Below are 9,855 nucleotides of genomic sequence, written 5' to 3'. Positions count from 1 at the left end.
TCGCCTGCCCGCCCTACCAGATGATGATCACTGCTGTTGTCCAACAACTGCCTCTCCCTTCCTTCCTATCTCCCTTAAGCACTACACTAGGGTTGATGATCTCTTCTCTAACTCTCTTTTTTTGACAGCTCTCTCTCTCTCTCTCTCTCTCTCTCTCTCTATATATATATATATATATATATATATATCAAAAGTTATATTTTCTTTAAATTCTATGATATAATACATTTCTATGTAGACAAGCTAAAATATGTTTCTCATGCTGTTTTGGAAATTTTTTTTCAATAACACCAAGGGACATGATGCAATTAGCAGGGACTAAATGGCTGGTTCAAATTTTAAGGACATGTACAAAGGACTAGAGAGAGGGGCAGGCAAATGAGGAAAGCGTTTTTATATCCCATAGTTTTCAGCATAGAGTGGTTTTTCCAAGTAAAATGAAATAAAAAACATAAAACATTAGTCCACATGATGAATAATGAATGGTGTTACAATCTAAAAACAGTTTAAATATATTTTATTTGTATATGTAAAATAAAAAAACTAATAATCTACACATGCTTACCTATAAATAATTAAAAAAAGATTTTAAATTCGACTGAGAAAACGACAAACAAATCATATGCCGTCCATTCTCTCTCTAATCGGTGGTCATGTCCTGCATGATAATTAGAAGTGCAATAAATTTGACACTTAGCGGCCCCTTTCGCCCACTTTCCTCTCGCTTTCCGACCGACCTCGATCCCTCCACCTTTCTCCTCTTCCCCCCCACTATCTTTATCCCCACCTCCTCTCTCTCTCTCTCTCTACTACTACTACTACTAACGTTTCTCCGAAGGGTTTCTTGGGCACCGAAAATACGAAACCGAAATTAAAAACTAAAAAGGGGCGAGTTTCGCCCAACCTTCCTCTCTCTTTGCCCAGCCCTCCTCTCTCTCTCTTTCTCCTTGTTATCTCGAGATCTCAGAATATAGAGAGACCCACCCAATTTATTTCCAGTGGTCTACTTCTACACTCCCTTTGCTTCTTCTCTCTTTTGGCTCCGTCCAATCGCGTCCTTCGCTCTCTCCGTACCGTGTGGTGTTTGGTCTTGTCTCGAGAATCTTCTTGCTATCAAGTTTGTTCTTCTTGCTTGGTGTGTATTTCCGATGCATGGTGCAGGAAACCCGGTGTCTGTTTTCCCCCTTCTGGCGATGTTTCTGGGTTGCCGCCTGATGTCTCCTTAGGTGGAAAATCAATTTATGGAGCTAGGGTTCCTTGTGTGATAACTTTGGCGTTAGGGTTTTTCAGGTTTTAGGTAATACGTATGGAGGGATTTGGTGGTGCTGGTCTCTTTGAGAAAAACCAGAAAGATTTCAAGGAATTCCTTGGGGATCCCTCAGGTGCTCTCTCTCTCTCTCTCTCTCTCTCTCTTTTTCTCTTTCTCTTTCTCTTTCTCTCCGTGTTAAACACTTTGGTGGTCTTCTTAGCTTGTAGCCATCCCTGTTACTGTGCCTCCATGAGCATCAGAGAATTGTTTCATTGAATGTTTTTCCATTTTGTGCTCGGAGTTGGCTCCTGTATGTTAATCTTGTTTTATCTTTGCATGCACGTCATATGACTGTAAGCGCTGTGGTTTGTGGGAAATTTAGTTGTTCCGCATGATTGGTATCACCAGCTTGGATGTGCTATGTCCGTCCACCGGAATCCACAAATTGAAAATATTGTTCGGGGCAGCACTTACCTTTACAGAGTTTTTCTCTTTTCTGAGCAACTATTTTGTCGGTATTATATCACTGGATCCCGTTTCATGTAATTTTTTGAGATCTCATCACAAAATAAATTCTATATTGTTTTCCACATCAAACGTTCATTTTTTTCCCTTCATTTTTGTTCTTGTGATGCTTTCATTATTTTCTCTAACTAACTTGCAATGGTGCTAGTATGATGGCAATCCGATATAACTTGTATGTATTTGTTGGATATGGATGTAAGTTAATGAAGTCTAACATCTTATCTTTGTTCCGTAATCTTGCAGAACATGCCCACTTTGATGCTTCCCAATATGCATTTTTCGGTAAAGATGTGACAGAAGATATTGAACTAGGCGGGCTAAATGAGGATGACAGTACACCATTTACTGGCTTTGATGAGGAAGAATTTAGGTTTTCTTCGATTGGAGAAAGAGAGGAGGTGAGATTTTGCATATGAAAATGAAATTTATGTACAGTTGGTCTGTTATACCATATAAATGTAAATTCAGTCTTCAGGCTTGTTAAATTTCTTGTATATATTTTCTTAATGTTTTCCTAGTATTGCAGTCTTCTATTTTTTCATACCAAGAAGTTCTTAGGTGACAGTTATTTTCTTGTTCTTTTGACTTGCGTTGCTTCTTTTGTTATTATTGTCGTTGCCTTTCAATTTGACCAAACTACTCCACCGCTTTATGCTTTCCTATATTGCCTGCTTGAGTATTTCCAACATCGGTCATTCCCACTTCATGCTTTTCCATTGATGTTTTGACTGATGTTTCACTGGGAAATGGTTCAATCTTCAATGGTCTCTGTTGGTCTTAAGTTAATTTACAATTTTTATTGATAGTAGCAGTTATCTGTTTGGAGATCTCGGCGATTAGCATGAGATGGTAGGAATGAAGAAAGAAGTAATCACTTACATTTACAACATTGATCGGGAGCGGGCGAAACTGAACTCAACATGCAAGATCTATGGCATGCATGAGAAACAACTCATAAAACTGGCATCTGACAAATAGAAAAATTGATATTGTACTGGTCCTACTGGATCTAGATATACCATTAAAATGGTTCTGTATCAATCAAAGTGGGATATTTATTATTTTTATCTGTCACCTATTTTTGTGTATCCAGCTGGTCCTGCTGTTTTGTCCTATTCTCATCTACCTGCAAAACAAGGAATTCATTTCCCTTCCCTAGTTTACTGTCCTTCTATCCCTGTAAGTGTTTAGGAGTTAGGACGAGGATACAGTGACACATGTTGAATCTCTCTATTTCTCTTTCTCCCTCCTCCCTTTCCCTCTCTCTAAGCAAGTTGAGTCGTTGACATTTTTGTCTTTTTGCCATATCTGGTATTTTTGATACTTATTTTTGGTGATGGAAATGTATTTCTGACACTGGCTTCAATTTCTAATTAAGTAGTGAAATTTGTGGTTCAGTTAAACATTTTGTGGACTTTTGGCGAAGCAATTCTCATTCAATGGTAGCTATGTGAAATTTCCTGCTTTGTACGATTTTGTAAAGTGGTTCTTCCTTACTGCTTAGCCTTTGCAAAGTCATCCTTGGTGTGAAAGTGTTTTCCCTTTCAGACAGCAGATGTTAAGTGTTCACGAGACGACCACTTTCTCCTAAAAAAAGCCTTCATATAGATTGTAGAATATAGTAAGTGTTTAAAACTAAGTGCAATGAGGTTTAATGGTAATTCCAGAAGAATTTGACCATGCTTATTAATTAAACAGGGTAAGTTTAACGATGAGGCCAATGACATTTTATTGCAAAGCCTGAAAAGCCAGGGATAAAATGTACTTCACAGTTTGCACAAAACACTAAGTCAATTTTGCCATAACATGCTGCTCTTATGCGTACACGTATGTGAACAAACACATAGGAAACAAGTCATAAATATACATACAATATGAATGTGGAGGCACATGCATTTAAGAACTGAAAATGGAACTCCATGTTGAACTTAGTTATTTGCGAATCCATATTACATTGTCCCAAAAAATGTGTATGCGTGTTATATGGTGAGAAATTTCTTAGGTATAATACGGCAAAGTTGTATATCTTGAGAAAATCTCGGCAAATTTTTAAAAAATTTAAAACGTTTAATAAATTCTGAAAATTATTAAAAATAAAAAAATAATAAAAAATACGAAAAAAACACTTATAATGCGTTTTTTTTCACGTTTTTTATTTTCTGTTTCTTTTCTTAAAAGACATTTTTTTCACGTTTTATATGGCTGACTGTTTTTTGGCAAATTGCCAAATTATATGCGTTTTCTGTGACAATGCCATATTGCATGTGCAGCTATGCTAAAAGTGTCTCTGGAAGGTCTCATTGTAGTCTTCTAGATTGTTGGGGCCACTTTATAATTTCTTCAATGGATATTCTGAGTTAAATTTTTCTTGTGGTTTATTTTCTCACAGTTTATTCTGGTTCTGTGTTTGCAGATTGAAGGTTTGGAAACTCTTGCGGAGATTGATGATCTCACTGCTACCTTTATGAAGGTTTGCTTTCTTAATTTTCAGGAACTGATTCTTGAGTATTTGTAAACTGAACATGCATCTAGGTGGATTTATTTGGAAATAATAGTTTGCTTCATGTTATTTTTAGTATATTCCATAATATACATATATCCTTCGCCTGTGTTTATTCTATGCTTGTTACGACTTATGAGGGTCATCTCAAGATTCTGTTGAAGTTCAGGAGTCACAAGCTCATATCCTGAATCTCATTATTGGGATATCGTGACCAAGGGTTGTCTCTGGGTGCTTCTTAACATTTTTTTGAAAATAGTTCCTGTTGAAAAGAGAATTGGAAAGGTATGATTTGTTTATAAATGCACATCAAGAATAGCTTCTTCACATCATATAAGATGTTTAAGCATTTGTATCTTTGGGGTTTATACTTTATACCTCATTTCCTTAAATTTTCTGTTATTAATATTGGTGATCATAGCCACAAATAGCGAAAAATATCATTCTCAGGTTTTTAACAGCGAGATTTTTTTTAGGTACTTTTTGGCAAAGTTGTTTTTCTTGCAAAAATTTTGGCAAAATTTTGAAAAATGAAAAAATACTAAAAACTAAGTTAAAGAAAAAACAAATGAAAAACTGATAAAACACATTAAAAAAACTATATAAAATGATAACATAATGCATTAATGATGATAGGAATGATAATAGATGATTTAATTTAAGGTTAAAGCTGAACCCATGTTGTCACTAACCTTGAAAAAGAGAAAAGCGATCAAAGCAGGAAAAATGACGCTTTTTCCTAACCCATGATCAAAGCAGGAAAAAAGGTTATTATCACTAACCCATGATAATAAATATATTTTTCACATTTTTTTTAAATAGACGCTTTTTTCAGATTTTTTTTCCTTTTTTATTTCTTTTCCTGTTAATGTCATGACATTTTTGAAAATATTGCAAAGTTTATGGTGATGTTCATGACTCAATTTGAACAACGTGATTACCTTTTAGTGGTTGTTTAAGGGCATTTTTTATATCAGATTGTCCTTTGTCCATCAAGCCTATTATATAACTTATTGGGCTTGTTATTTTTCACCCTGACCAAATGAAGCTAGTTAGCAAGGCCAGGGTGCAAGAGCTTCAGTTTGGTCTAAATTGATGCTCAACTCAACTAACTGCAATTGTCACTACTCTGTACATCGTATTGAATATGTGATTATTAATTTATGATGAGTTTGGATATGTTATTTTAGTTTGTAATGGCTAGAGTAAGCACTGGCAGTATTTCAGAGTCAATCCTTGTTTGTTATTGTGCAGTGGTTCCATGCGTTTGGGGCCCTGTTCGCAGTTTGTTCTTTTAGCTTATGATCTTTTATGTATTTTCTCCACATGATCATTTACATGACATGTGACCTGGAATTGCTTGTATTGCAGTAACTGTTTGGTAAAATGCAGAAACAACCAACTGTACCACCAGAAATCAATTCAGGCTTAAAGTATGCAAATTATAATTGGGATAATTTTGGCCATTTAGTTGCTTAGCTAGTGTTTTGACATGGTTTCTATTTGTAAGGTGAACTATTTATTTTTATGAACTTGCTAATGGAGAAATAACATTCATGTAACTTGTGAGAATTTAAGCAGTGGGAGACAAAACCAAAATATGTACTCTGTTGCATAGACTGGCCAATATGTAAGACTTTTTTGTCCTCTAGCTGTTCTTGGAAACTGAGACATATTTTTTATTTTATGAATTTGAAGTTCAATACTCGCATTTTTGTTTCTGTAAATATATATCCTTTGCTTTTGCTTTGATCATGTCTTCTGGTTCATCTGCTAATCTGTTTAACTACCCTCACAGCTAAGCAGAAGAGGTAGTGAACGGAGGAGCTTAGAAAGCATTGGAGATCGTGGATTCTTGTCTAGAGAAAGTAAGTGAGAGTGTTCACTTTACCCCTTTTGTTTTTTATTTAAGGTGCCATCATGTATGATCATCTGTCATATAATCTCTATTCTCCCAACCCTTATTTCATCCTTATCCCTGGGGGAGAAAATCTGTGCACAAGTTCTGATTCTGAATAGGATATTTGCAATGTCAACTCTTGATGTTTTACCAATCTAAATTAGGTTTTGGTCTTTTGATCATTTCCTTACAATTGTTCTGTTTCTAATTGTACTGACCACTGTCACAAATATCGCGTCTTAATCGAAAGATGTATTAAATATGCCAAAAATAAGTCAGCAGTGTAAAACAGCAATAAAATGCTTTTTTTAAAATGTCAGAATATAATTTTTGTGTTTTCCGTATTTTTTATTAAATTCTGATTTATTTTATTTTTATATAATTTTCAGGTTATTTTTTAATATTTTTATTTTTTTTTTAAATTTTCTGAGATTTTTCAGAGATTTTTCTGATATATACAACTTTGCTGTATTATACCCGAGAAATTCCTTGCCGTGTGATACCCGTACATAATATGTGACGATGGTACTGACCTTGAAGGTTTTCTTTCAGGTTCATCCACAACTGATTGGACACAGGAGCCAGACATTTCGTCTTGGTTAGATCAACATACTTTGGAAGCTGATAGTACACGTACAAAGCGATGGTGGTCCCAACCCCATCCGCCCTCTGCTCAACTGACTGAACCCAAACAACAATTGTACAGAACTTCATCTTACCCCCAACAGCCAGAACATTATCCGCTTTCAGAACCCATCCTTGTGCCCAAGTCGTCATTCAGTTCGTATCCTCCACCTGGAGCTCGTGGCCATGCTTCACCTAGTCAATCCCTGCTTTCCAGTATGACATCTCTTTCTCCAGGGCCTCCTGGACCGTTGTCTGGGTCAAGTTTCTCCTCATTCCCTAGTCTTCATTTGTCTGGGAGCCTTCCGCAGGGATTACCTTACAGCGGTGGCACACCTCAGTTTAATATCTCTAGTCATCCCTTCAACCATAGAACTCAGCAAAATCATTGGATGAACCAAGGTAGCATGCTCTCAGAAAATCATCTGGCACTTTTACCTGGTGTAGTTCCTCAGCAGTTGCCAAGCAACGGATTGATGTCATCACAGTTGCAGCAAAGACTGCATCCAATTCAACAATCAATGGCACATTATCCTCCCTTTCATCAGCACATGTTTAATGCACATTTGTCTCCTCCCCGTCATGTGATAAATAAATATGAAAACATACTCGGGATGTCAGATCTGAGAGAACAGAGGTATAAATCATCTCAACGAGGGCGACAACAAGCAAGTAGCATGCGATTTTCACAACCAAGCTCTGATTCAGGAAGCCAAAGAAGTGATAGTGGATATTTGCACTTTCGCTCAAAGTACATGTCTGCTGAGGAAATTGAGAGCATTCTCAGGATGCAGCATGCTGCTACTCACAGTAATGATCCTTATGTGGATGATTACTACCATCAAGCATGCATAGCAAAGAAGTCTGCTGGATCACGACTCAAACACCATTTTTGTCCTTCCAATTTGAGGGATGTGCCTTCACGTGGTCGGTCAACCTCCGAACTGCGTAATTACCTTCCAGTTGATGCTCTTGGACGCATCCCATTTTCCTCCATCCGAAGACCCAGGCCGTTGCTTGATGTAGACCCACCTTCAGCTTCAAGTGATGGTATCTTTGATCAGAAGCCTACAGAAAAACCTCTCGAGCAAGAACCGATGCTTGCAGCAAGGATCATGATTGAAGATGGCATGTATCTCCTCCTCGATATTGATGATATTGACAGGCTTCTACAGTCCAGTCAGCCACAAGATGGTGGTGTCCAACTTCGGCGTAGGCGGCAAGTTCTGTTAGAGGGCCTTGCTGCCTCTCTCCAACTGGTTGACCCACTTGGTTCTGGTAAAGGCAGCCATCCAGTTAGTTTGGCGCGAAAAGATGATCTTGTGTTCTTGCGCTTAATATCTCTCCCCAAGGGCCGGAAGCTTCTTGCTAGGTATCTCCAGCTTCTTGTCCCTGGTGGGGAGCTCACGCGAATTGTTTCAATGGCTATTTTCCAGCATCTGAGGTTTCTGTTTGGTGGCCTAGCCTTAGATCCAAGTGCTGCAGAAACCACCATTGCACTTGCTAAGACTGTTTCTACATGTGTACACAGCATGGATCTCAATGCCTTGAGTGCGTGCCTTGCTGCTGTTGCATGTTCCTCGGAGCAACCGCCTCTACGACCACTTCGTAGTTCTGCTGGTGATGGTGCTACTGTCATCTTGAAATCTGTTCTGGAGAGAGCTACAGATCTCCTTACAAGCCCTCTTATTGCTGCCACATATACTGTATCCAACCGCACACTTTGGCAGGCTTCCTTTAATGCTTTCTTTGAGTTGCTCACTAAGTACTGCCTAAGCAAGTACGACAGCATCATGCATTCATTGATGATACAGGCTGCGAGCACACCCATTATTGGGACTGAGGCAGCAAGAGCAATAAGCAGAGAGATGCCAATTGAATTGCTGAGGGCAAGCCTTCCTCACACGAATGACCATCAGCGCAAGTTGTTGTTGGACTTTGCACAGAGGTCAATGCCAGTTTCTGGTTTCAATTCACATGGTAGTGGTGGGCACATGAGCTCAGAATCTGTACCAGGGTAAAATTTTGATGCTTCAATGTCATGGAAACGGTGTGATGTGATCTGGTCTTTTGACCATCAATCTGCTGTCAAGACAGCTTGGGCAACTTCTGATTCATGGGGGCAAGGAACTGAAGGTATAAGTTATATCAAGGACCTTCCTTTCTTATCTATTTTCAGTTAATTAAAACCTATAATACTGCAATGTGTAATATCTTTATGTTATAAGCGAACAAAAGGAATGATTTGAGGCTGGTTGTCTTGGAAAATCTTCATGAAGAGCTGTATTTTGATGCTCTGAATTTGAAACTGCAGACAAGTGAAACTAGGAACAGGAGATGTACAGGGATGCAGGGACCGGGCCCGAATAGGATGCCCTTCACTATTATTTTTTCTTTCTCAATTATTTTTTGGGAGAAAATGGGAACTTACGAAATAGATTGAGGGTTATTGAAGCATCATTCCTATGTTTTTGACTGTGATGTAAATTGGAGTGCAACCAGTCCTCCTTGTAATTGTTGGAGGGAGTTCAGCGCTCTGTACCACTTGACAGTAGAAATTTTAAGATGTTCTTTTTCCCTCTTTTTTCCTGGTAACCCAGTGTAGAGATGGTCAGATATTCTCTGTTATGAACTTGTGATTGGTGATGATAGAACAAAATCCTATTTAGTGTTAAAATTGGTGCAAGTGATAGTAATGAGGCCTATTTTGCAGAATAATTTGTACCATACCCTTCCCAGCACTGTCTATATTTGCAAGTTTCAATGCTTGCTGGATTGGTAACTTCAGTTTTCCCTTTTCTGTTAAGTTGCTTGAATCTGGTAATTTTCCAGGTTCTATTCGCTTGATTGCCATATGCTGATATGTCGTGCATGGCTGCCAAGGTGTTGTGTTTCCCAAAGTTATTGACCATACGCGTTGTCCATCTCGTGAGATGCTGCTGCAGTTTCGTTGGTTTCCTTGGTACTGGCTGGGTTTGGTATTCCGTTTGTTTCTGTTTCTGTTTCTGCTTCTATATTTGGTGCGGGCTGTGTGCCTCTTGGTCGCCAGTCTATGGT

At 38.1% G+C, this 9,855-nt stretch overlaps 1 protein-coding gene across 2 annotated transcripts; it reads left to right on the top strand.

Annotated features, from left to right (window-relative positions):
• Positions 1 to 749: 749 nt before the first annotated feature.
• On the top strand, positions 750 to 9,475 carry LOC116267522 (protein PAT1 homolog 1-like). Of its 2 annotated transcripts, XR_004175601.2 has the most exons (6): positions 750 to 1,382; positions 2,018 to 2,172; positions 4,188 to 4,244; positions 6,073 to 6,142; positions 6,727 to 8,934; positions 9,113 to 9,475. XR_004175601.2 is itself a non-coding variant. In XM_031649283.2 (5 exons), the coding sequence occupies exons 1-5, from the start codon at positions 1,307 to 1,309 to the stop codon at positions 8,817 to 8,819; spliced, it is 2,451 nt and encodes an 816-aa protein (XP_031505143.1). In that variant the 5' UTR covers positions 750 to 1,306; the 3' UTR covers positions 8,820 to 9,475. The 2 variants fall into 2 exon arrangements, 1 of the variants encoding a protein (XP_031505143.1); XM_031649283.2 differs by having other exon boundaries at positions 6,727 to 9,475.
• Positions 9,476 to 9,855: the final 380 nt, after the last annotated feature.

The sequence above is a fragment of the Nymphaea colorata genome, chromosome 14, assembly GCF_008831285.2.
Source record: "Nymphaea colorata isolate Beijing-Zhang1983 chromosome 14, ASM883128v2, whole genome shotgun sequence".
Classification (NCBI taxonomy): Eukaryota; Viridiplantae; Streptophyta; class Magnoliopsida; order Nymphaeales; family Nymphaeaceae; genus Nymphaea; species Nymphaea colorata.
The sequence above is the reverse complement of the archived record's forward strand: the minus strand, read 5'-3'. Positions and strand labels throughout refer to the sequence as shown.

Coding starts and splice junctions, on each gene's coding strand:
- LOC116267522 (XM_031649283.2), top strand. CDS start 1,307: ATGGAGGGATTTGGTGGTGCTGGTCTCTTTGAGAAAAACCAGAAAGAT. Junction 2,173..4,187: donor CGATTGGAGAAAGAGAGGAG/GTGAGATTTTGC, acceptor CTGTGTTTGCAG/ATTGAAGGTTTGGAAACTCT. Junction 4,245..6,072: donor TCACTGCTACCTTTATGAAG/GTTTGCTTTCTT, acceptor CTACCCTCACAG/CTAAGCAGAAGAGGTAGTGA.